Source organism: Canis lupus, chromosome 27, assembly GCF_048164855.1.
Source record: "Canis lupus baileyi chromosome 27, mCanLup2.hap1, whole genome shotgun sequence".
NCBI classification, from domain to species: Eukaryota; Metazoa; Chordata; class Mammalia; order Carnivora; family Canidae; genus Canis; species Canis lupus.
In genome coordinates this window covers 13,704,417-13,730,911 of record NC_132864.1, presented here as the reverse complement: position 1 = coordinate 13,730,911, position 26,495 = coordinate 13,704,417, and the positions used below count along the sequence as shown (strand labels likewise).

The window sequence follows — 26,495 nt, the reverse complement described above, 5'->3', positions numbered from 1 at the left end:
TCCTTCCTCTTTTTCTCCCCTCTTTCTCCTTCTGCTTTACTTCAGAAACGGCTGTGATAAGTTAGCTCTTCCTCTCATTCTGTCATCTTTTTTGGATGACAGATTCGGGAAATTGCACTGGCTCTTTATGTAGAGATCCTGAAGATCCTATAGATCCCTCTATGTGGATCCTGAAGGCTCCAGACAATTGTATTCTTACCTTCACTTCTTTGCTCATCAAAGTTAAGGATAAAGGAGAGAAGGGACCAGAAGCCAAACTGCTAATATTTTGAGAAAGATCTCTTTATTCCTTCTACTTGAAACCATTGTCTCTACATCCTCTTTCCCTGGTTAATTCCTGCCCATCCTTGGGGGCCTCAGCTTAGGCCTCCTGCCCGAGGAAGATGTCCTGAACCTGCTGATGACATTGAATGCCCTTTTGTGTGTTTCTGTACATTGTACATGTGCCTTAGCTCCCTCGAAGCTATCTTTCCCATTAGCTTGTGATGTTCTGACATCATTGTAACCCAGGTCTCAGTGCAGAGCTTGTCACATCTCAGGTTCTTGGTACATGTTGCTGGAATGTTTCCTTTCCTGGCCTGCAGATGATCTCTGCCACATGGTCTGGGTGCATCTGCTTCCTGGTTGTGAAAGTAAGGTGGAATTGCAGGCTCTTCTTTATCATTCTGCTGTCTAGCCTGAGTAGTGGCTGGTAAGGGATACTTCTGTGAAGTGTGCCCCAGAACTGATGTTGAAGGCGAGTCATCGGTCACTAGGTGGTACTTCTTTGCTGAGGGAACTTCTGGGGGTATGTGTGCAAGTAATGGTAGGCTGTGGAGGCTCCCAACTGCACTAGTTGATGAAGAGCCATTAGACCTTGCTACTATGTAGACACTCATTGTGGTGAAGAGTGAAAGGGTGCTAATAAAAAAAGAAAGGCAGTTGTGTCTTAGTGCAGGGACTGGTGGGATTCGATTGTGTTTCATTGAAGAACCGCGTATCTAATCTCTAAATGGCAGTTCCCTCCCTCTCTTGAGACCTTTGCTCATCACCCACCCTAACAGTCATGCTCTCTCTTTGTCCCCTGAGTCAGTTTCTGGGAAGCTTTACTGCTGTGGCTAAGAAGCCTTTAATTGTGTTTTATCACAGCACACAGAGTCAGAGCAGCTCTGAACATCCTGGGGAGCATTGGCTGGAGGCTTAAATCCATTGTATTGGCTACGTCTTGGATTCTAGACACTGTTAGTCCATATAAATATCTTTCTTCATTTAATTCTTACTGTAGCTCTGTAAAATAGGTTGTTCCTCCCCCCCCCCCCCCCCCCAAAGAAAGTGAAGTTCAGAAAGGTCAGACATCTATCCAAGTCTGCCAAGTGGTCAGGAAGGCGGGGACAAAAAAAAAAAAAAAAAAAAAAGGAAGGTGGGGACACAGTCTCTTTCTCCATTCCTGTGGCCAGTGGCAGGTAACAGTTGATAATGAAAGAGTGCTTCTCATTAGAAAGGGCTGTTCTTGTTCTTGAGAGTCTGCCTATAGTGAGAGCCACACTGTGTTTCCACCTGAAGAGGGTGGCCTGGCCTGAGATTCTGTTGGTAGTGAATTTTTGTGACACGAATTTATCACTGGGGCACAGTGGATGGGATCGGGCTTCCTAGGCAAAATCTGGGATTTTGACTTAAGAAGAATCAGGTGTTCTTCATCTTCCTTATGCCAGGAAAGTGGATTGGGCTCCTGCAATAATGAGAAGACTCTGAAATTTTACAGTTAAAAAATCAGTCTAAATGGTTGGCTTCGAATTTCCTCCAAATTTCTCTCCCTACTTTTCCTTCTTCTCCCAAATGCACCCTGGTTCCCAGAGACCTGAGAGATGAGAAAACAAAATCTTGCCATTTGATTCAATCTTATATACCACAAGTTCCTCCTGCCCTGCTCATTTGTTGACTTCATTTGTTAGTATGGAGGGAAAAAAATCAGCATATTAAGGATTTCAGTTTTGAGAAAATAGACGTCCATTGCTTTTTTTGACATTTTTTTTCCTGCACTGTAGTTTGTTAAATGATTTGTGCCTTAGATATGCTCATTTTATTTTTGTCTGTTTTCTTAGGAGTCCTTGAAGGAGAGGTAAATGAAAGAGAGATAAGTTACCCTGACCTTGATATTTTATAGCACTGTAGTAACCAAGGTGTGTTTATCCTCCCATGGAGCTGTAAAGACACACTTTTCTTGTTTTAAGCACTTTTAACGACAGTTTGACATAGAAAATGCCCATGCCGCAGGGTTCCTAATCTATGCCTGAGGTTAAAACAGATTTGCTAATGAACTGAAACCTCATCTTCTACCACTGTTTTCAAGTTTGATTTTATGAAAGGCAAATTGTTGCTTTTGACAGAAAGACCAGAGTGAAAATGAGCGTATCATGAAGACAAGGATGTAGGTATTTTGAGTGCCGATAAAGATGAAATATGTCCACACATCTCAGGAGATCGTCAGCAGAAGGGCTGCATGGTGCAGTTGGGGTGGTGCAGAGATTTACAGTGTTTCTGAAATAGATGCCAGCCTCAGATGATCTCACTTGCCTTCGTTTGAGTGAGTGAGCCCCAGCTCTCCCCCAGACTTCCTACTTGGGTGGCTGACAAATTGATGAAAATGCATGCATGGGAGGGAGATAAGAAGAGGGAGAGCTTTAGGGTGACAGCTGATTCTCAGTAGCAGATGGAAGGGAGATTGTCTTTAGCAGGCAAAGGTAAAAACCGATTTCATTTTGGAAATTTCTATTGTGTGAGGAGGGCCATATAAACTTCTTTTGTTTGTGGTTTTTATTTTTATTTTTTTAATTAAGGTTTTTTTAAAAAAGATTTTATTTCTTTATTTGACAGCACAGGCAGGGGGAACATCAGGCAGAATGAGAGGGAGAAGCAAGGCCAGGGGTGAGGGCTGGCCTAATCCAAGTGGGCCTCTGTGGACAGTAGGAATACACTGGTGTTTTCACTCTGGAGGTCATTCAGCACATACTCAAGGGCCCGTTGTGTGGTGGCACGGTGCTGGGGACGAGACACGTATTAGTCGAGGGAAGAGACCTGGTTACCCCTTTAAAGAAAGTGCATTCTGATTATAGACACAGTCAACATACCCATCAGTAGGTAATGGCAGACTGTGGTGGGTACAGGGTGTAGGGAGAGAACATAGCTAATAATTTACACAGAGAGTGGTCCAGGAGGGCTCCTGTGGGAAGCTAATATCTACAAGATGAAGGAGTCAGCCGACTGAGTGAAGTGCTTGTTTATGCCAGTTGTGGGCAGCTGGGAGACTCTACCTTAATGAGTATTTAGGGACTGTGTTCTACCTCATATGCTGTGGGAACCCTTGCAGGAGTTTCAACAGGGGCATTCTTGAGGTTATCCTGACATGTGGGTAGGGGGAGGTGAGGGAAAGAGTGTAGGCTGTGGCAGGTTCAGGACAAGCCCCTCTACTGAGGGAAGGGGGAGGAAAAGCTGGTGAAGGGGAGAGCAGCAGCCTGGCATAGAAGTAGGTGGTGCAGTGGGTGAGGGTCTGGGGGTGGGGTAGGGGCAGGTAAGGTGAGGTGTGGTGTGTCAGGTGAGGTAGGGAAGGGACTGATTTGATGGTGTAGAGGTTGTTGGCGTCCTTGGCAAGAGCAGGTTTGTTGGCTGTTGAGGCAGAAGCCAGGATCCATCAGTGTCCACACTATCTTCCACTTTCATACTTCACCCTATAGAAATAGCACCTCCCAACTCCCTCTCCACCTTGCTTTTGACCCGTACCACTGAGTGCTCCTGACATAACACATACTTGGTTTTCTGTCTTTCCCCATAGAATATAATATAAGTTCTATTGGGCTAGAAATGTTTTGTTGGCTGCTCTATCAGTAGCTAGAATAGTGTTAAATAAGTGACTCCGGATAGTATCATGAAGAAAATAATGTCTCAGTCGGATTAACCTGGCTACAGTATTCATGCTGTATAGCCTACCTGTGACCTGAAAATGTTCTAATTCTTATCATCAACTCATTTCTTTTGTTAAGCAGCATTTTACACAGGTAATAGATGCTACATAGAGTTAACTTATAGCTCTAGCTCCTGCCCCTAAAAAGCTAGGATTTGATAGATGTACCCATACCTACTTACCCTGTTGTCAACTGCCACCCTTGTTACTGTTAGGATCTAGGGTTTTAAATTCAAAGGAGAACAGATTTCATGGGTTTTCTTTAATTGTCAAAGCTGACTTTCAGAAAAGGAGCCAATGTTTGTTTGTTTGTTTGTTTGTTTTAAGATGTTATTTATTTATTCATGAGACACAGAGAGAGAGGCAGAGACACAGGCATAGGGAGAAGCAGGCTCCACGCAGGGAGCCTGATGTGGGATTCGATCCCAGGTCTCCAGGATCAGGCCCTGGGCTGAAGGCGGCGCTAAACTGCCCGGAGCCAATGTTTTTAAAGCCTATTTATAGGTCTTGGCTACCTGGAGAGTGTTACCTTATCCTTTGAAATGCGTCAGATAGCTTCAAATTTCTCTGCCTTTTAAGTGGGTTAGGTAGCTGACAGTGTCTTGAAAATGACTAATAATGGTAATAATAACAAATTTGTTTCTTGCCAGTCTTCATAGGAACTCAGAAACATCTGCTGATCTATTTCTATTACATCTCTGATAGTTTCTAGAGTCCTGACTCCAGGTGTGTACTCTGGCTGGAGACCTTTGTTAACTTACTTCCTCTTTAAGCCAGATGTCTATATCAGGGTGGAGTTTTTCTTCCTTCACATAAAAATCTTACCGTTGGTGAATATGTGAACCTAATTACCTTTATGCGTAGGTGGATAAAAGTGCTAGAAAATGACGGGATTCTTTGAGGGTAGTTACTCCTAGTGCTGATATGATAGAAGCTTCTGAGTTGTGTCAGTGTCTGTGGCTTAGCCACTTTGATCAGGGTGAGGGTGGTAGTTGCCATATTAGCTGTGGGTGTGTCTGTGTGTCTTGTGTACAGTAAAATGTAGACAGTGTTTGTGTTTGGGTATGTGTGTTTTATTTTGCTGGTTTAGCTTTCTAAATTTTCTTTTTATACTTTAAAACATTAATAGAATATATGATTTGAAATGTGAAGGACATAGATGAAGTAGATTATAGAATACTAGACAGCTTCAGATTTCTCTGATATTTTAAGTAGGGTAAATGGCTTGAATAAGTGGAGAAACATATACTGATTTAGGATGGAGATGACCTGAATGGAATGGTCAGCCCTGCCCACATTAATTCATTTATTAAGTGTGACTCTACTAAAAATATTAGAATAGTTGTCTTTTGAGATTTGACAATGTGATTTTAAGGTTGGAACATGGAAGAGTAAATAGGCAAGGATTCTAACATTTAAAAAAAAAATGGGCACCAACCTAAACTAGATAGAAAAGTATTTACAAATTTATAATTATTAAGTCAGTGTAATATTAGCATAGAGTTGGATGTGAATCAGTGATATGAAGCCCCAGAACAGACCCTAGTGTATATTATAATTTAATATATGTTAATGGAAGTTTCATAAGTTAGTTGCAGAAGGTGAGACAATCAGATAGCTAATCAGCATTTATTTTGGTGAGCTATGTAAAGAAATAAATTGATTTTCCCTCCAGATGAATCAGAGTTAAATATAAAAAGTGAAACCATTAAAAACACCTGCACAAAACACCAAAAGAAATAGGATGTTTAGGGATCCCTGGGTGGCGCAGCGCTTTGGCGCCTGCCTTTGGCCCAGGGCGCGATCCTGGAGACCCAGGATCGAATCCCACATCGGGCTCCCGGTGCATGGAGCCTGCTTCTCCCTCTGCCTATATCTCTGCTTCTCTCTCTCTCTCTCTCTCTGTGACTATCATAAATAAAAAAAAAAAAAAAAAAGAAATAGGATGTTTAGAAGTCGTGCCAAATACATATACAGGAACGTGGTGTATGATAAAGATGGTATTTTAATCCAGCAGAGGAAAGATGGATTACTTAGTAAATAAGTAGGAACCATTGACTAAAGCAGGATCCCATTAACACTCATTACATCAAAGTAAATTCCAGTTGGAGCCAAGACTTGACTGTAAAATGTGAAGTTGTGAAAGCACTGGAAGAAGGCACAGTTTCACAGTCTTGGTGTGGAAAAAGCCTTTTTAAGTATGACCAAAAAAGTAGAAACAGTAAAGACTTTAAAATTTTTGACTACATTAATGAAAATTTTTTACTAAAAATAACGAAACCCTACTATCCATACAAGAAGTGAGTAGAGCAGACACCAAAGAAAGCACACAGTAAATGGTCAAGGCAAAGACAGACCATCAAGACGGGCGCACAATAACTCTGATGTATGTGTTGCAAACATTCCCACCGCATTAAGATCTCTCACACAGCACAAAACAAGGAGGTGTGTGGATAAGTCACATGAAAATTCCAACGACTAATAAACATAAAATGATATAAGTGGGATCCAAAAAATCAACTGATTTTTTGCTTGTTGCCTTTGCAAACATTAATAGGAACTAATGAAAATGCTGGTTTGAGGAACTAAACACTCACTATTCACTGCTGTTGGAAGTGTAAATTAGTATAAACTTCGATTCTTTGGAACAAAATTATAAATATACACATACTCTCTGATTCAGTTTTTAAGTTTCTAGGAATTTATCTTACAGAAACAGACATGCAACTTACACAAAAATGTAAGTAGCAGGATGTTCATTACAGCATTTTTTTTTTAAAGATTTTATTTATTTATTCATGAGAGACACAGAGAAAGAGAGAGAGAGAGGCAGAGACACAGGCAGAGGGAGAAGCAGGCTCCATGCAGGGAGCCCGATGTGGGACTCGATCCTAGGTCTCCAGGATCACCCCATGGGCTGAAGGCGGCACCAAACCGCTGAGCCACCTGGGCTGCCATAGCATTGTTTATAAAAGTGAAAAATAGAAACATGTGTCCATTAGTATAAATGAATGTCTATTTATGGAGAAACAGTTAAGTAGATTGTGATAAATATATACAGCCAATAAAAAGAATATAAAACCATATTTATTGGCATAATAAGATACCTATAACATAAATAAAAATGGGTTATAAAACAGAATTATGATCCAACATATTTAACTATTATGTTTATTCATATATATGTATATTACAAGGACTTAAGGCCAACTACAAAGTTAGGGAGAATAGTCCACAAGACCGTCCTTGCTTCTAACACCAATGTATAAATTGAAGGAGTTCCCAAAACCATCTTCAAATTGAATAATTCTCAAGAAGTACTCACAGAACTTGCTGAAAACTTATATTCTTCATTACAATTTATTACAGGGAAAAGCTTCTATTGAATCAGCCAAGAGAAGGGGTACGTAGGGCAGAGTTGAAGAGGTGTTCAGATGCAGAACTTCTGGCTGTCCTCTTCTAGTGGCCTTACTTCCGTCTTGCCACAGTGTGTGACAGGGCACACAGAGAATTGCCAACCAGGGAAGCTCACCTGAGTCTTTGGTGTTCATAGTTTTTATGGGGTTCGATCACATACTGTGACCACTTTCTGGTCTCCAGCCCCTCCTGGAGATCTGGCTAATACCTTTAGTTATCAGTTACTCTGGGGATTGGAACTGATACCTTGTGGTCCAAAGCCCCTATATCGGGAGTATCCTAAGACCAAAGCCCCCAGGCAAACAAAGACACTCCAGTCAGGCAGGACATTCCAGGGGCATAGATAGAGGTCACCTCCCAGGAGCCAAGGGCAAAGGCCAGACTCTCCTTGGATAAGGTTATTTCATTTCTTCACTACACAATATTTTCACCAAAATCTAGATAATGGTTATTTCTAGGTAGTGGAATTGCAGCTCACTTTGCATTTGTTTGTACTATTTTGTATTGTTTTGAATTTTCTTCCAGTGTGGGTGTATAATTTAAAATCAGTAAGACTAAAAAAGCTAAAAAAGAGATTAATGGAAACAATCTCTGGATGGGGTGGACGGGGGGAGCAGTGAAGCAATAAAAGAAATGATAAAGAAGACTTGTAGATATGGATGCACAAGTATATAACCTACTTATCTGAACATACGCTATATAAGAATTAAAACTCCAAAACTTAAGGGAAACATTTGCAGAAACATCACAGGTTAGTATTATGGTGTTACCAACATAGCAAGAGAAAAATGGCAAACATTTTAACATGTGAAAACTGAGTAAAATTTGTAGTCTAGTTAACCATAATATGCCAGAATTGGTTTCCTAGTGGTGAAATTGTGCTCACAGCTACAGAGGATGCCACCCTGGGAATAGCTGGGAACTCTTTGTGCTATTTTTATTTTATTTTTAAAGATTTTATTTATTTATTTATTTATTTATTTATTTATTTATTTATGAGAAAGAACACAAGCAGAGGGAGCAGCATAGGGAAAGAGAAGGAGATTCCCTGCTGAGCAAGGAGCCTTGAGGCAGGGCTTGATCCCAGGACCCTGGGATTATGACCTGAGCTGAAGGCAGATACTTAACCAAGTCCCCCAGGCACCCCTTTCTGTGCTTTTTACAACTTCCCATGAATCTACAATTATTTCAAAATAAAAAGTTTTTTAAAAGAGTTTTTATAAAGACGCAACAGCTCATAAAGTAAAAGAGACACATGGCTAATGCACATTTTAAGTATTAAAATTTATTAACAAATGATGCAAACTGAAGTGACATACTGCTTTTTATTTCTTTAAATCTGGTCCCATACCCAGTCTAGAGGAGTCAGAACACCCTGGGTTCTAGACTCAAGTTTATTTTCCTGGCAAATAGATGAATCTGGCTTTAAATGGTACCCTATCCAGATCCTGCTCCTGCCGGAAAGTCCAGGCTTAAAGCTCAGCAACGTGCCCCAGCACCGACTGCTATTCAGTAGCGTGCCCCAGCATTGACTGTCACTCCCTCTGCCCTTCCACGTCTTACCTGTAATCCTCCCTGTAAGGTGGACATCATCACCATTTTATAGAAGGTGGGGCTTAGACAGCTCATGTCATTTGTCCAGAAATGGAAACCACTCTTCTTTCCCTGTTGGCTTGGAAATGATATAAGCATGGCAGTGTCTGTCCCCTTGTAGAAGGCTAGAACACAGGAGAGAGTGCTCCCAGCAAGGACACAGGTCACCAGCATTCACAGACAGGGTGAAGGAGAGGTCACCACAGCAGCTACTCTGATTTTGCCTGGTTTCAACTCCTTCAAGTTGCTTTAATTTTTGAAGGTTGTAGAAATGATTACTCCCTGCTTTTACCAAAACAAACATAGACCCTCCCAAACATGCTCACACATGAGGGCAGATGCACACCTAGACGCACTAGCACATATGTATTCACAAGTGTGCTTATACACACACCATCACACATGCATACCACACACCTGCACACACATACATGCCTCACATATCACACACACTGTGTACACATTCGGTCATCTTGTCAGCAGGACAGACCTGGGACCAAGACCTCAGGATACCATGTTCCTGCCTTGCTGTGTTTGCCCTTAGACTCTGCTTCTCCAACAGAACTTTCTCTGAATATAAAAAAATAAAATAGACACCAAGCAACCCACAAGGAGGATGGATTGCAGGTACAGTGGAGAGGACCCATGTTTAGGTATGGGAGCAGGGCCTGACAACCTCACGAGTTTCCTTTGGGAGGAGGCTCTCCTTGGGCAGAAGGCCCAGGGCAGAGGCCCACGGCTCAGGCAATTCTATTAAACACATTGCCCTTCTCCTGCCATGCCTCTTGCTGTGCGTGCTCCCCACGTCTTGGCTCCTCAATGAACCTTTGTCTGTCTGGAGCCTGTTAGTTTTGGCTCCTAGCAGCCTGTGGAATCAGGCCCAGATCCCAGGAAAGCCAATAGAGACCGCTCTTTTGAAGAAAAAGAATCCTGAGAGACTCAGGATTGAGAAAAAGAGAAAAAGAGAGACCAGTCTGAGCATTATGCATCCACTCACTCATTAAAGAAACCACTTACTAAGCATTAACCTCATATTTGGGTCTAGTTCACAAAACTGACTTGCACATAAATTTTGTATCTGCTTATGTGATTAATTGCCATCACCAATTAACTAGAAGCCTAATTGACAAGAAGCCCTATTAGAGTCTTGAACTATACCTGGTATTTTTGCCTTATTTACTTTGAAAAAATAACATATTCTTGTATTATATTTAAGCAGTATAAATCAGTAAACAGTGAAAACTAATTCTCCAACTGAATCCCTTAATCTCTGCTTTAGCTCTCTGAAGGGAAATCACTGTTTCCCTGTCCCTGTTTCTGAGACTAACTGACAGGCAGTCTCCGTCCTGCCACCCCCCCACCATCTCCCTCTGTGCCTTGTGTGCCTATCTCCCTGTTACAAATACACGTGGCGGCCATGGCTGTGCATCTTGCACCTTAGTTTTCTTCTCATTTCATGCAACTTGTTGATCTTGCCTGTAAATCAGCGCATAAAATGTATGCTGTGATTTTAGTTGCTCCATAGTGTCCATCTGTGTGGATACAGCACAGTTGTTGTTTTTTTAAAGATTATATTTATTTATTTGTGAAAGATGCAGAGAAAGAGAGGCAGAGACACAGGCAGAGGGAGAAGCAGGCCCCATGCAGGAAGCCCGATGTGGGACTCGATCCCAGGACTCCAGGATCACGCCCTGGGCTAAAGGCAGGCGCTAAACCTACAGCACAATTTTTAAACCATTTTGCTTTGATGAGTGTGTACATTTCCAGCCTTTTGCTGCCACGTCAGTACTGCCGTGTGATGTCTTCCCATGTGTGTCCTTGTGCATGTGTGAGTCTGCGGAATCAGGTCCTGGCAGTGGAACTGTGAGTCAAAGGGATGTGCATTGAAAGTGTTGACACACTCTGCTTGTCCTCCAGCCATCCTTCTGTTCCCAGTGCCAGCTTAATGATCAGAACTCTTTCCCCTGCCAGAGTGCTAAATTGTTAGGGAAATGAAACAGAAGTTGATCCCCAGCAGCACTATTCATGATAGCCAAAAGGTGAAACAACAAATGTCCATCAGTGGGTGAAACAATAAACAAATGTGGTCTGTCCACCCAGTGGGATATGATTCGACCATGGAAAGGAACGAAGTACTAGGACATCTTACAATGTGGATGACCCTTGAAATTAGTGTGCTTGGTAAAAGAAGCCACACACAGATGGCCACCTATTTTATCATTCTGTTTACATGAAATGTCCAGAAGAAACAAACTCAGAGAGACAAAGTAGATTAGTGGTTGCCAGGGCAGGGGGAGGAAGAAACGGGGAGTGACTGCTCCATGAGTACAGGGCTTCCTTTTGGGGTGATGAAAACTGTTCTGAACCTAAGTAGCAGTGATGGGCACACAGCATTATGAATGTGCTTAAAGCCACTGAATCATATACTTTAAAATGGTTCAAATGGTAAATTCTATGTTATATGTACTTGACCACAATAAAGAAGAGTGAATAAATGGTAGTCAGACAAAATATTACCTTTATGGTTGACCAAGCTGAGGGTATGACTTACAGATGAACCCCAGACTGTTTCCAGGCAGTATGGGCAGTCCTGGACTAGGACGGGCCCCATCTGCCACCCCAGGCTCTGTAGGAGAACAGGAGAAATGGCAGCTTGCTCCTAAGAGGAGCGGAGGGGAAGGGCCTGGACCACGCACTCCAGTTCCTCCTTCTACACTCAGGATAACATACCCACTCTACCTCGCCAAGTGGGAATAAGGAGGCAGGACTAGGGAGGTCTTGCTACTGGGGGTCCAGGAAGCATTTCTATGAATGGCAAAGAAATACTGCTCTGTAACAAGCAAGTATGGTTCAGCGCAAATGAATGGGCTCCACGCCTCTTCTGGGACCTATAGCGACAGATCCTAGAGCCCTCTGCATGCTTTCTTCTAGAGAGAATGATCTGACTAGAAGTTAGGAGTTAATCCTACCTGGTATGGACAGAGTCCATCCCATCTGGTCCCACCTACCCCTGTTCTTCTTAATTTCAGCACCTGTCTGTGCAAAGCTTGCACTTTAATTTCCATTCCAAAGCAGTCTCTTGCCAGACCTCTGAAGAAGTCAGGGTTTGCTAGTCTATCCAACAACAGGTGTTTGTTTGTTTTTAAGATTTATTTACGGGAAGAGGGGCAGAGGGAGAGAGAGAGAGAAAACTCAAGCAGACTCCCCACTGAGTGAAGAGCCTGATGCAGGGCTCGATCCATGACCCTGAGATCATGACCTGAGTTGAAACCAAGAGTCAGCTGCTTAACCAGCTGAGCCCGTCAGGCGCTTCCCACCAATAGTTTTGAGAGACCTTTGTTGTATTCTGAATTTCCTATTTCAGGTCTGGAGCCTGTCTCCTAGGAGAGTGTCCATGGCAGGACAGTGTGAAGATTTTTCATTATGGAAAAGGTTAGCACTCACTTAGTAGCTCTGTATTTAAAAGTGCTTTCTGTGTGCCAGGCACTGTGCTGGGATGAGTCAGCCCTAGACCTTGGCCTTCCCAAGGTCTAGTTTGTAGTTTGGAGGAGAATCTTGAGGTCATTGTTCTGACAGGGAAGCCCATGGGGCGTGTAGGAGGGCAGTTTGGGGAGGTGAGGCCAGAAGAGGGCTTTGTTTATCGAGGAGAAACCAGTAGTCTTAGAAATTTTTGTAGTGTGTTTCTGGTTACACTTTAAAGAAGGAATGTGGTAGGGCCCCTAGGTGGCTCAGTCAGTCAGATGTCCAGCTCTTGATTTAGGCTCAGGTCATGATTTCAGGGTTGTAAGATTGAGCCCTGTGTTGGGCTCTGTGCTGAGCTGTGCTTAAGATTCTCCCTCTCTCTCCCTTTCCCCCACCCCACCCCTAAAAAGAAGGAATGTAGCATAATCCTTAAGCCAAGAAATACCCCCATCAGCCATGTCTGGAGAATTTTTTAATGTGGGGCAGGGTTGGGGGGAGAAGAAGCCTGACTACTGATGCTTTCTGGGGCTACTGCTCTAGAGAGCTCTGTCAAGGAGCTGCACGTTCCCTTTTAGAAGTGTATAGAGCAGCCCTTCCTAGTAGGTTCCCTGGCAAACTAGACATTGGGTATCCCCCATGAAAAGGATCCAGTCCAGGTTTGGTCTGTGGATGTCTGCATAAGGAATGTCTCCTGTCCCCTCCTTGAAGATTGACAGTGACATCAGTGCACCAAAGGCTCTGAGAAGCCTATCAGTGAAGAAACTTAAAGATTAATTTATCCTCAGGGATGCCTGGGTGGCTCAGCAGTTGAGCGCCTGCCTTCAGCTTATAGCATGATCCCAGGTCTGGGAATCGAGTCCCACAATGAGCTCCTTGTGAGGAGGAGCCTGTTCTCCCTCTGTGTCTCTGCCTCTCTGTGTGTGTGTCTCTCGTGAATAAATAAAAATCTTAAAAAAAAAAAAAAAAAGAAATGTATCCCCACATTTTTCTTTTTTCTTTTTTTTTTTTTCCCCCACATTTTTCTAAAAATGTGTCTATGGATTCCTTTTTCCTTTGTAGTACCTTGATATATGTATAGAACTGTATGTGCTGCTTCATATCTTGTCTTGAAATTTCTGTGGGCAAGGGGTGGTCAATCACCATAACATCCTAGTTGCTCTTTCACTGTCTCTACTTTCGTGGGTGTTTTAGGTTTTGGTTTGGGACTCACTTCTTTTTTTTTTTAATCTTTTTTTTAAAAAGATTTATTTATTTATTTATGAGAGACAGAGAGAGAGAGACAGAGAGACAGAGAGGCAGAGACATAGGAGGAGGGAGAAGCAGGCTCCATGCCGGGAGCCTGACGTGGGACTTGATCCTGGGACTCCAGGATTGCGCCCAGGCCAAAGGCAGGTGCTAAACCGCTGAGCCACCCAGGGATCCCCTGGACTCACTTCTTTGTGTTGGTTGAGCACCACCTGTTGACTGTGGAGGTATTACAGGAATCTGAGACGATGATGTGGAACCAGTTGTATATTCTGAACTCCTATGTATTTGTGCTGAGGTTTGACCAAATTTGACAAACATCAAGGAAAAGCGAGCTATTTCAGCAAGCGAAGAGGAAGAAAAGGAGAACCCCAAACTGCCCTCTGTCCAGTTTGGTTTCTTGCCCGCAGGGTTTGAGCTCTCTTTGCATCTTCCCACCTCTTCATTGTATGTAATTGAAGATCCAGTGTCATCTGATGTCTTTGAGAAGATGGCCTTCTGCACACATCAGCCACTTTTTTTTTTTTCTTAACAAAGCAGGGGTGAGGTTCGGTTTGTAGTTAAGTGCAACAGTCAGTTCTCAACAGAACACTGCAGGACACCAAAGGTTGTTCTCTTCCCCAGGGTCCTTGTTCCCACTGCAGCCCTTGTACTTCTGTCCTCCGCTGCCATCTCTGGAGGTGGCGAACACCTCCTCAGGATGCCACAGAGAAAGCGGCCTTTGAATCCTGGCTTCAGCATGAGGAAGCTATCAATTACAGAAAAAGTGTTTTTTTCCCCTTAAGGAGGTAAAAACAGGGACAGTTTTTTGTTCTGTTTTGTTTTGTTTCCTGGAACCACCTTCCAAGTTGCTGGGAGGTCTTGCAGAGGAGGGGAAAGAGGGTTGGTTTTGCCAAGCTGTGGCACCTGATCTGTGTGCTGTGTGCTCTGCTCTCCAGCCTGGCATAAATCACCCCACACACCTCCCACCGGCCTCATGCAGGAAGGAGCTCTTGACCAGGCGTGTTGTTGCTCACCTCAGGGCCATCACAGGCAGGCAGAAGAGCAGCAAGGACCACGCCCTATCTCGGGGTTGAACCCAGTTTCCTTATCCTCCAGATGGTACCCGAGATGTCATCTCCTCCAGAAAGCCTCTCCTGACTATTCAGACTGGCTTGGTTATGCGACTTTATGCTCCCACAGCCATCTGCTCTTCCTTGTGACCCCTCAGCACCTGATATGCTCCAAAGGGGTAGGACCTCATGTGCCCCTTCTGTTCCTGTCCTCCATTTGTAGCATTCATCCCTTGTCCAATGAGTGAGTGAGACCCAGTGCCTGCCTTTAAAGCACTTAGACCTCTGACCAGGTCTTTGTTCACTGGTATCAAGGGTGGGACTGTGGGCGTCACCTTTTTCCTCTTGTGGAGAAGGAAGAACTGCATCACAGTAGGGACAAACACAAAAGAAAGGACTTCTCAAGTCAGGAGCTGTGAAAACTCCGGGCTTTCACTTAATAACTTAAATCCAGATAATTGAGGTGGTTATGAATAACATTTTGCTGTAGGGTTTACCAGTTGTATGTGTCTAAGTGTATATGTACATACACACAACACTGTCTCTCATTTAATCCTTATTAAAACACTCTGGAGGAGACGGTATCATCTTGAGTTTACCCAGGAAGCTGGTGTGTCAAACAAGTTACCTGCCTGCAAAAACTGCCCACTACAGCAGAAGCTCAAGACCTGGGTGCTAGCTGCTGGCCACTGAACCTAAGTGAAAGTGGACCACTTAGAGGTGGGTTAGGAGTACCTTTGGACTGGGAAGAAATGGCAAGGAAAGTATCTGACAGGTTGGAAGCATCCAACCCTCTGTCTGTTCCTCAGATTCTGTAAGGGCGTCCTATGACATTTTCTCTCTGGGGACCATGGCCTTCTGGCCTGTGTGCTTCAAAGCCTGGCTCACTGAGTTAGGTGGGAGAGGCACGAGGTCTTTGCCAGGTCCACAGCCAGGGGTTTTGCTTTTTAACCCAGATTCTCAGGTTTAGGTAGGATTTACTGCTTGGATACTATCTTTGGAAACCCCATTGCTGTTCCTCACGAGATTTCTGAGTGGGTTTGCAGAAGAGGCAGAGCCAGGGCTCACAGTCAGGTAGAACCACCAGAACCCCTAGGGTATAGACTAAAGATCATGCCTTGCCCATCTCAAGCCTTCTGAAAAAGGGAAGGCCTGGGCCAACTGCCCAGAGGTGGCTTCTGACACACACTTAGAAAACTAAACTGTCTGAGAAGGCTGTGCCACTGGGAAGTGTTCCTCATCTGCTGCTGTTAGCTTGATGTGCAAGGACTCCTTAACTCATCCACAGAAGAATTAATCCAAGGCCCTGCTATATACCAGGGTCTATGCTGGGTACTTAAGGTGATACCTGATGGGCCCTCCCCTCAGCAAGCTGCAGGGTACTGCATGGAGGTTTGGTTGTGGGCACCGCTCTATGTGAGTGCCACCTTTGAGTTTGATTGGTGCTCAGGGACCCTGAAGGAGTCATCAGCAAAGGTGAGGCCAGTGCCAGCACAGAGGAGATTGTATTGGAGTAGATGGCAGAAGGAGCTCCCTGATCATGAGGACCATGTGTGCACAGGTCTGGGGGCAAGAGAGGGCCCCACAGGCTTGAAGGCCAGTGGGATATTTGTGTGCCCATATTCTAAGTGCTTCTTGGGGACTGGTGGCAGAGGAGGTGGAGCTTGGCTTTCTTTCTTTTTTTTTTTAATTTTTTTTTTTTTATTATTTATATATGATAGGCACACAGTGAGAGAGAGAGAGAGAGGCAGAGACACAGGCAGAGGGAGAAGCAGGCTCCATGCACCGGGAGCCCGACATGGGATTCGATCCCGGATCTCCAGGATCACGCCCTGGGCCAAAGGCAGGCGCTAAACGGCTCCGCCACCCAGGGATCCCAGGAGCTTGGCTTTCATTCATTTGCCAGCAGATTTCTCTTTTTTCTTCCTGCCTTGGCCCCCGTCCCCACTTTATTGGGTTGTAACTGACATACAGCATTGCATAGATTGAAGTAAGGTGTACAATGTGATGACTTGATATATTGAAAAATCAGAAGATTTTTAACTTTAATTATGGAATTTTTTTTAAAAAGATTTTATTTATTTATTCATGAGAGACAGAGAGAGAGAGGTGCAGAGACAAGCAGAGGGAGAAGCAGGCTCCATGCAGGGAGCCCGATGTGGGACTTGATCCCAGGTCTCCAGGACCACACCCTGGGCTGAAGGTGGCACTAAACCGCTGAGCCACCCGGGCTGCCCTGATTATGGACTCTTTAAAAAGATTTTATTGGGATGCCTAGGTGGCTCAGCAGTTGAGCATCTGCCTTCAGTTCAGGGAGTGATCCCCAAGTTCTGGGATCTAAAATCTTTAGATTTTATTTATTTATTCATGAGAGACAGAGAGGGTAGGGGCAGAGACAGAGGCAGAGAGAAGCAGGCTCCCTGCAAGGAGCCCGACTTGGGACTCAATCCTGACACCCCGTGATCATGCAGAGGAGGCATGATCATGCCATGATCATCAGAGGAGGCGTGTCATGCCCTGAGCGGAAGGCAGACACTCAACCACTGAGCCACCCAGGGTCCCATTAATTATGGAGTATTTAAAAGACAAGTCAAAGTTGATAGACTGATAGTGAACCTGTATGCTGTTGTCTCACTCCAACACTTACCAGCCTGTGGCCAGTCTTGTCCCCTCTGAGCTGATACCACCACTATTCCCACCTCCCCCCTTCCCTACTGTGGATCACTTTGAAGAAATCCCAAAGTGATTTGTGTCTTCTATTAAGCCTAGCCTATGGCTTGTGATGGATTAATCCAGAATTTTGAGGCCTGGAGTGAGTGGGTGGCGCTTTTTAATTTCATTTCATTTTCAGAGGAACCACTAAGTTTCCCTCTTTGTCTTACCTTTCAGTGGGAAGTTGGTGTCTCCAAAGTGGAAGAATTTCAAGGGCCTGAAGCTCCAGTGGAGAGACAAGATCCGGCTTAATAATGCCATCTGGCGGGCGTGGTATATGCAGTGTGAGTCCTATATGGGCTTCTGGCAGGAGGGAACTGCAGGGACCCCAAGGTTCTACCACCTGGAGGCCTTTGCACTTGGGCCCCCAGAGCCCACTTATCAAACATTATGCCTCAAAAGGAAGCCTCTCTTGGACTATCTGCAGCAGTAGGAAATCAAGCCCAGATCCTAATGAACTGGATACTTCTCAGGTGTCAGGCACAGGGGATCAGTCACGTGGTCTGTGTCGTGTTGTTGCCCATAATCTGCAGGAGACAGATGTGTTAGCCAGGTGCTCATAGCATAATATGCTCACTATTAGGTTGGACGCTTGGGCTCAGTGTTGTAAAGGCAGAGGAGGACAGAGGGGTTAGTTCTTTTCAGGAGAGTCAAGGAGGTTGTAGCAGAGAGGTGACATTTGAAGAGTCAAGGAACAGTTCCTATTTTCAGCAGGTCAAAGAAGATGCAGACCCAGGCCTTATTCTATCTCTAGCTAGCTTTGTGCCAGTAGATCTGGTGAGCTTTGCAGGAGGTCAACATGCTTGGGGAATGCTTAGGTTAGGCTGATGTTTCTCTTGATAAGCGACTCCTTTCTTACTGATGAGCTACTGACTACTGACAGATTCTTTTCCTTTATTCTCTGAAATCTCATTTTCAAGGGAAGGAGAAGGAAAGAACACTTGGGAGGGTCCCACCCTGAGGGAGATGTGGACTGAGGGGCTAGAGACTCCTTCAGGGTCTTGGTCATAGTGATGATGTCTCATCTTTTCTCTGCCCAGATTTGGAGAAGCGCAAGAATCCTGTGTGCCACTTCGTCACTCCACTAGATGGCTCTGTGGAAGTAGATGAGCATCGCAGGCCAGAGGTACTTGGCTCGTGACCATCAGTAACTGGAAAGGATCTGCCTAGGGAGAAGTGACTCTCTCAGGGCTGGGAATAGCGGTTAGCTCCTGCAGGGGGAGTAAGGGGCACAGGGAGAAGGTCTGGCTGTGCTGTGCTGGCAACCATGGTGACCTTGCAAGGATCAGGATGTGAAAGCCTACAGAGGCTCCCCTCTTCTCAGGCTGGGCTGACTCAAAGACTGAGGGGTTCTCCCATTGGGGCTTACTCTTCTCTGTCTCTTAACATTGGTATCTCTCTGGAAGTCAGCAGGAAGGCCATCTGGGCTCTTTACAAGGCAGAAGTCTTTAACAGGTAAAGAATGACCTCAAGATCTTTATATACTGAGATGGAAAGATGCTGAAGAAATAGTAAATGAAAAAAAAGCAAGTTGTGCAGCAGTATTTTAGCAACTTTATGTTAATTTTTTAAAGTGTGTATTTATGTAATTATATGCGTGTAGGAAAAGTCTAGAAGGATATACAGAATCCTTTATTTGTACCTGTACCTTGGGGGAGGGTAATTAGAGTGAGGCAGGTACCCTTTATGCCCTTCTGCATTGTTTTAATGTTATCCAACCATGTCTCACTGTTAGAATAAAAGGGGAAACAATTAGAAAGTAACCCAATGAAAGACCCTTTGCAATGGAATGTGATCCAGTATTGGATAATATTAAGAAATACCAATTTGGTAGGTCTGGTGATAATACTGTATTGCTCATTGTGAAGATTCTTCACTGTCAGACACACAATGAAGTACTTTTAGGTGAAATTATGTGGGTCTTATGACATCTTGGAATTGCTTTAATATATTCCAGCCATAAACAAACAAACAAAAAAAGCTGTAAACAGCCATAAACCTGAAAGTGAGGCAGGTTCTCTGAGGCAGTCGTGCCTTCTTTGTCACTAGAGGTCTTCAGGGATATGATAGAAGGGGCTCACTTGCATGATGGGAAGGTTGAAGTAGCTCCTCTTGAAGTCACTTTCCATCTAAAATTTCACCCTTTGAAAATGTGGCAGAGTCTCCTGGGTAAGGGCATTCCATGCTACCCCAGTGATTTGTAGGGCTTTTCCAGTGCCTGGGTGCGGACCTTCTCCCTCTTCCCTACCTGAGCACTCTCTCTGACCTCTGCTACCGAACCGTGCTTGGTTATCTGAGGTCATGAAGTAAAAGCACATCTTTAGGGTAGAGGCTAGTCGTAGCTCAGAAGAGGTGGGACACTTTGTAAATGAAATTCTATGCATGTGGTAGGGTTCTCTGAGCTGGATTGCCTGGGGCTGACTGACAGTGTCAGATGAATCTTTATTTTCAGGTTAAGTTCTGACAATCACCCTCTTTTGATTCAAATCTGTATCTCTTCACAGGCCATCACCACTGAAGGGAAGTACTGGAAAAGCCGCATTGAGATTGTGATCCGGGAATATCACAAGTGGAGAACCTACTTCAAGAAAAGGGTATCTAGTTTGGGCTTCAAGAAGGGTGTGTTCAGGAAGCCCCCATAGGGGAGGGAAGGCTCTAAGTACTGTGTTCAGACAACTGGCCCATCACTGCCCCTGTGGAACCCAGTGTTCCAGCCCAGCCCAAGTGATGGGCTTACTTTGGCCGTTATCTGTGGTCTCAGTTTCTCTCACTGCTAGTTATTCCACAAACACTGGTTGCAAATCTCTTCTGTGTCCAGCCTGGGTTCAGGAATGACAGAGAGCAGGATCCCTCATGTGCCTCCCAGGGAGAAGAGGCCTGGATACTTCCAAGAGGAGAGGCTGAGGGCCTCCTCCCCTCCCAGCACCCCAGGTGACCACCGTGTCTCCCTTTTTCTCCACAGCTACAGCAACACAAGGATGAGGACCTTTCCAGCCTGGCTCAGGTGAGTGAGTGTGGGGGCCGTGAGGACCTCATAGGAACCCTCCTTTGACAAGAAACAGCAATGATGTGGGTGGCCTGACAGTGAAACCCGCAGCAGGAGGTGGTGAGGTCATGGACTATCTCTATAGCTCCAGGAGGGGCTGCCCTGCTTCTCACCTGGAGGCCATGCAGGGCAAGGAAACAGGCCAGTTTTCCCTGCTTCATGCATTCACCTCATCTTTTACAACAACCCTTACAGCTCTATAAAATAGGGTAACATACTTGCCTTGTGTGAGTGATTGGGAATTTTGAGTTCACTAGTGCCCCTTTGATTTTTTCTTCCCCCTCTGTTGGTGGTAGGATGATGACATGCTTTATTGGCACAAACGTGGGGATGGATGGAAGACCCCGGTCCCCATGGAGGAGGACCCACTGCTGGACACAGACATGCTCATGTCAGAATTCAGTGACACCCTCTTCTCAACGCTTTCCTCACACCAGCCGGTGGCCTGGCCCAACCCCCGGGAAATAGGTAACCCATCCCTAGATCCTTGACTTTGAACACATAGCTGGCTTCCTTCTCTGCCAGCTCTCCTCAACCCAGCGCCCCAGGGCAGGATTGGCTAACCTCACCGGCATCTGAGGGCCACGTGCACTGAGTAGGTGGGAACTGTAGGGGGGCCTTCCTAGGCAGCTGTCAGGCCCATGATGCCCCTGTGAGAAGACAGTGGGGATTTGGCCTGAATCAATTTTGTATTTCTGATACTGTCCCCTTAGCAGAGGATTTGTGCCTAGGCCAAGTGACAGGGCCTCTGACTCACTGGAGGAAAATCAGAAACATTTCTGGGCATGACTTTTACCTGGCAGCATTCAGGCATCCAGTGAACACCTCAGAGAAGAGCCCATGACTAAGAACTGGGGATCTCTGCATAGCTGTTCACAGCTTCCTGGGAGTGTCTGTTCCCTGATCCTTATTTTACTTTTCTTATAAAAACTCTCTTTCCTGCCTTCTGAGGGTGGAGAATAGCCACAAACCCACAAGAAGGTAGAAATTCCAGCCAGCCGCCTGCATTTCTCCTTGGAAGAATCTAGAATGTAAACAGGGCCAGGAGAATCCATTCCACGCCTTTTATATGTTATTGCAGCATTGAGAAGGCAGAATGATTCCTCTGTCTCCTTTCTGATTCTTACAGCACATCTGGGAAACGCAGACATGATCCAGCCGGGGCTGATTCCTCTGCAGCCCAATCTGGACTTCATGGACACTTTCGAACCCTTCCAGGGTGAGGACAGTGGGGCAGAGAGAGTGTGGCTGCCTGGATCTCCATTTGCCCAAGATAAAGAACACTGGTGCTTCCCTTCATGGAGGGAACTGTTAGAATTGGCAAGGGGGGAGGACTTAAAATTTTTCCAGAACTACCTTTTTTTTTTTTTTTTTTTTGGTAGTAATTGCAAGGTCTGGGAAGCTTTTGTGCCACAGGGCTCTCTGAAGGGAATTGCCATTCTCACTCCTGTGGTCTCAGATCCTCAGGTTTGCCCAGGACCGTAAGCAGTTCTCCCTGTAGGCAGCAGAGGGCGCTGGCAGCACAGCTGCCTCCCAGCAGTGTCCTGCAGTTAGAACTGGGCTTGTAAGAGCCACGGAACGCCAGGCTTGGGAGTATTTCAGACCCCACACTAGTTGCCAACATGAGCGGTTCCAATCAGAGGGCCTCTTTCTGCAGAGTTACCTCAGGGGGGAACACCCTCTGGCCATTGCATTCCTCTGGGTAAGATGGAGTTCAGTGCCTGATTTATTTGGATCTTAATTCAAGGATGTTATGGGCACACAGAGCTCAAAAGCACCTGATGTTGTCTTTCAGACCTCTTCTCTTCCAGCCGCTCCATTTTTGGTTCCATGCTGCCTGCTCCTGTCTCAGCACCTGCACCAGATCCCAACAGCCCTCCTGCTCAGGTAGAAGGAGCTGGGGAGAGGGGGCCCAGGGCTAGACTAATGAATAACCGTACAGTCATAAGCAAAGTGCTAGGGCTTGCTAGATCTAGTGCTGCATACATAGAATGCGTAAAGAAGTTATTATAGCCCTCCTTGAAGGCAGCCATAGATCTCTAAGAGTTGGGAGCTATCCATAAACATGTACTCCTACCTGAGGCTGCATGTAACCTGTGTGCAGTGAGCTCTGTTCTGACCAGTTAAGAGAGGATTAGCAAAGGAAAACATGAATTGCTAATAAAAAGAAGTTCCATGTATTTCTTTTACTTTTTACTTAATAATTAACACAAGTTGTTTATCAGGTGCTGGGGCTGCAGAACTGAGTGAGGCACAGCTCTTCACCCTTAGGGGCTCTCAGACCGACACCTGTATCCAGTTAGACACCAGAAACCTGGCCCCATCTTCTTCCATCTGGCTCTGGGAAGAATTTCTTCTATAGAGACTGAGATCCTGACAATTGATTCCTTACAGCGTTTCCCTTTTAGGAGGAGGTGACCTCTAGAAGTTGATACATGAAACTGTCCTGAGGGAACCCCATGAGCAGCTGTGCTCCAGGCTGCTTGTGCTCTGTAACACAAGACGGCTGGGTCTTTGCAGGGGGGGGGAACCCCTGCTGGACTCTAGAAACAAGATATTCCCAGGCCAGTGTGCAGTCATTTTGTCTGAGCTCTGTGTTATCATTTAGTCCCTAATGGAAACAAGACCCCTGTGGACGCCTAGAGAGATATCTCCATTCCCCCCAAATTAGCAGTAATGGGGATGGGAGCCATCGCCTCATCCCTCTATCCATATGTTCTGCTCAGGAGCCCAATGTACATTGTTAGACTTGTGTTATGTCGTACCAGGAAGTGACAGCAAGTTGTGTGATCCATCATTTGTCCTTCCTTTCTCAGGAGACCATCCTGCCAACCAGCGCGCTCCCCACTGTGAGCCTCCCCGATAGCCTCATAGCACCTCCTGCAGCCACCACCTTGGACCCCACGGATCGGCAGGGCTGTGAACGAGCCCCGCGGCCCGGAGACCCCTTTATCCAGCCTACGGACTTCGGTCCCCCTGCACCACCCCTGAATGTCCCTCAGCCTTTCCTTCCTGTGTTCACCATGCCCTTGCTGTCTCCCAGCCCTGCCCCAGCACCTACTTCTCCTGCCCTGCCTTTAGCCCCGCCCCCTGCCACTGCCTTGAGCCCCTCGGCTCCACCTACCTTCCTGCATCCGAAGTTTGCTGGCGCCAGCAAGTCACCCTCCGTCATCACACACACGGCCTCTGCCACTCTCACCCATGATGCGTCTGCCACCACCTTCAGCCAGAGCCAGGGCCTTGTCATCACAACCCACCACCCCACACCCTCGGTGTCCCCCTGTGGCCTGGCACTGCCTCCAGCTACCCGGCCGCCAACTGCTGGGCCTCCCCAACCCTGTTTAACTTTTGTGCACCCCAAGCCTGTCTCTTTGACTGGGGGAAGGCCCAAGCAGCCCCCCAAAATAGTGCCTGCTCCCAAACCAGAGTCTGTGTCCGTGGTATTGAAGAATGCTTGCATTGCCCCAGGTGAGTCAGGTGGAGGGAAGCCAGAGTCTAGTCTTCCCTTCCCGAGGGATATTTCCCTGTCTCCAAGGCTTGTAGACTTGTGACACACATATTGTGAAACGAAAGTGTTCCAGTCTACTACATGTGTGTGATCTAGTTAGTCTATTGTCTACTCTGTATTGTTCTTTTAAAGTTAGTCTCGACCCAGTTTGAAAAAGCATGATCTGGGTGATATCTTTCCTGGGTCTGTAATCTGTCCCCTTCAAGGAGAAGTTGCAAAACGAATGTCAGGTATCCCAGTGGTTTTGTCTTTCTGTGCCCTGTGGTAAGGAAGGCAATGTCTTAGCAGCAGGAGAGGGGTCGATGCTGCTTCTGGGGTGCCCCACAGCTTGGGGGGGGCCTCACTCTCACCTTCTTGTTCTGGTAGCTGCCTTTTCAGGACAACCACAAGCAGTGATTATGACATCAGGCCCTCTGAAGAGAGAAGGGATGTTGGCTTCTACTGTGTCCCAGTCCAATATGGTCCTCACACCTACTGCCATTGCCCGGGTGAGGGGTCCCTGGACAGACGCTCAGCATCCTTACCACCCCAGCATGGCCCTACTCTTGGATGGTCTTCACCTGACATGATCAGGGGTGACCTCTCTCTTCTGTGTTACCTCAGGGTCCTGGAGTCACGGAGTTCCACAGTGGCATCCTGGTGACAGACCTTGGCCACACCACGAGCAGCCAACCTGCCCCTGTCTCTCGGCTCTTCTCTCCAAGCACGGTGCAAGACTCCCTGGTGAAGGGCGAGCAGGTCCCTGCCACGGGTTCTAGTGAGTGCGCATTCCAGGCAGAATGGTCGGGACTTGATGAGTGAAACGAGCATGCCCACACCTGGATCAGGGAGACGGCTCATGAGGTTCCCCAGGATTGAGGCTGGACTTCCAGAATGTGCAGTCAGGTCTTATAAACCTGCCCACAGTGCTCAGCATAGTACCAGGTCATCTACAGTAGCAGAAAAGTGGCAAGCATGTGCATGGCAGACAACTAGAGTGCATGGGGAACACCCCTCTGCCCTCCTTCAGAAAGGCCTGGCTCTGAGCTGCCAGTTCTGATCCAGAAAACGGAAGCCACCCAGGCATATCTTCACATCAGTGTGGTCATCCCTTAGCTTTCAAGCACCTTGCATCTCTTGAGCCCATTTCTATGCCATGGGCCGTCCATTGGCAGGACAGTTGAGGGAGAACTGATTTTGCCCAGTGAAGAGCCACGAAACCAGGGATAAATGATTTGCTTGAGGCTGTGCCCATGGTGGTGGGGGTAGAACCAGAACCCAGGCTTCCTCCTTTCAGATGCCACATCAGTGAGGGAGACCAAAGATGCCTTTTTGTCTCAAGTAAACCAGAACATGGCTTCTCCTGGAGCTCTATGTAAACAGTTGTCCTCCCTAAACAGTCCAGGAGACCAGAGGAGGAAAAGTCTCTGCCTACAGAGATCAGAGAGTAGAGAGACTTTGGTCAAGGAGGGTTGGATGAATAAGGCCACCAGTCTGGAAAGCTAAAGACAAAGACTAGTTACCAGTCATGCCTTTACAGTGGTGTAAGTTAGGCCTCAGGTACCATAGCATTACCCTGTCTGCCGAGCTGCAGAACCCTGGGCATTGGAGCCAAATAGGGAAGCTGAGAGAATGGAGAGGGGTTGGGGGGCAATGGCCAGTGCCACAGAAAGGTATGTACTGGGGCACTCTGGGGAGGCATGCATGGTGGCCCCGGGGGGCTCAGGGGCTCCTGAGAGATGCCAATGACCAGGGCATGGCTGGTGTGGCAGTGGGTGAGATTGAAAATACAAGAGAACAGATATGTAGAGTTGAAAGAATAAAATAAGCAGGTATGGTAAGAAGTAGAGCCTTAATGAAGTTGTAGAAACCGCAGGCGGCCTCCAGCTGGCTTGTTAGGCTGGGTGAGTAGTCAGGCCTCTTCTCAAAACTCTCCATGTCCCCCAAAACATGTGGCTGGCCAAGCTCAGGCCCTGTTCCTACCCCATGTCCTGCCAGCCTTCTCCAGGTCTTATCCACACCTAATAGAACCCTCCTTGGAATGTCAGCAAGGATTTCTCCAGTTTTTGCTCTGGGGTCACTGTGGGAGGTTCCACATGGGTTTCTAGGGTTTGGGATGTACAGGGGTTCCTTCCTGGGTGAGCACTGTCTCAGCTGCTGCAGCCAGCCATATCCTAAGAGGAGTCTCTGTTCTTCACAGGTCGAGATTGCCCAAACTCAGGGCAGGCCTCTCCATGTGCTTCTGAGCAGAGCCCCAGTCCCCAGTCGCCCCAGAATAACTGCTCAGGGAAATCTGCAGACCCCAAAAATGTAGCTGCTTTAAAGGTATCACAGGTCTCTCTTGGGTCTTGATTTCCTTGGAGAGATGGGCAGAGGGGCAAGGAGGAAAATATCAAGGGACCATCAGGGCAGCTGGTATTCCATAGCATCAGGAGCCTGGATGTTTGCTGCTTATCTGGAGATTAGGTTGGGTCTTCCTATTCCTCCACCTCCTGGCTGGCCCTGAGCCCCAGAACTAGCACCAATCCCATGAACCCATCAAAC

At 46.2% G+C, this 26,495-nt stretch overlaps 1 protein-coding gene across 5 annotated transcripts in view; it reads left to right on the top strand.

Annotated features, from left to right (window-relative positions):
• MLXIP (MLX interacting protein) overlaps positions 1-26,495 on the top strand; it is a 63,759-nt gene that overhangs the window by 24,957 nt on the left and 12,307 nt on the right. For 3 of the 5 annotated variants that reach the window (XM_072802400.1, XM_072802402.1, XM_072802403.1), the window contains exons 2-13: positions 17,596-17,702; positions 18,459-18,544; positions 19,923-20,012; positions 20,381-20,422; positions 20,761-20,932; positions 21,594-21,683; positions 22,122-22,166; positions 22,260-22,351; positions 23,281-23,932; positions 24,339-24,460; positions 24,576-24,729; positions 26,152-26,276. In XM_072802400.1, the coding sequence (XP_072658501.1) occupies positions 17,596-17,702; positions 18,459-18,544; positions 19,923-20,012; positions 20,381-20,422; positions 20,761-20,932; positions 21,594-21,683; positions 22,122-22,166; positions 22,260-22,351; positions 23,281-23,932; positions 24,339-24,460; positions 24,576-24,729; positions 26,152-26,276 (1,777 nt within the window). The remainder of the gene's footprint in view (positions 1-17,595; positions 17,703-18,458; positions 18,545-19,922; positions 20,013-20,380; positions 20,423-20,760; positions 20,933-21,593; positions 21,684-22,121; positions 22,167-22,259; positions 22,352-23,280; positions 23,933-24,338; positions 24,461-24,575; positions 24,730-26,151; positions 26,277-26,495) is intronic. The other 2 variants (XM_072802401.1, XM_072802404.1) reach the window with 1 other exon arrangement.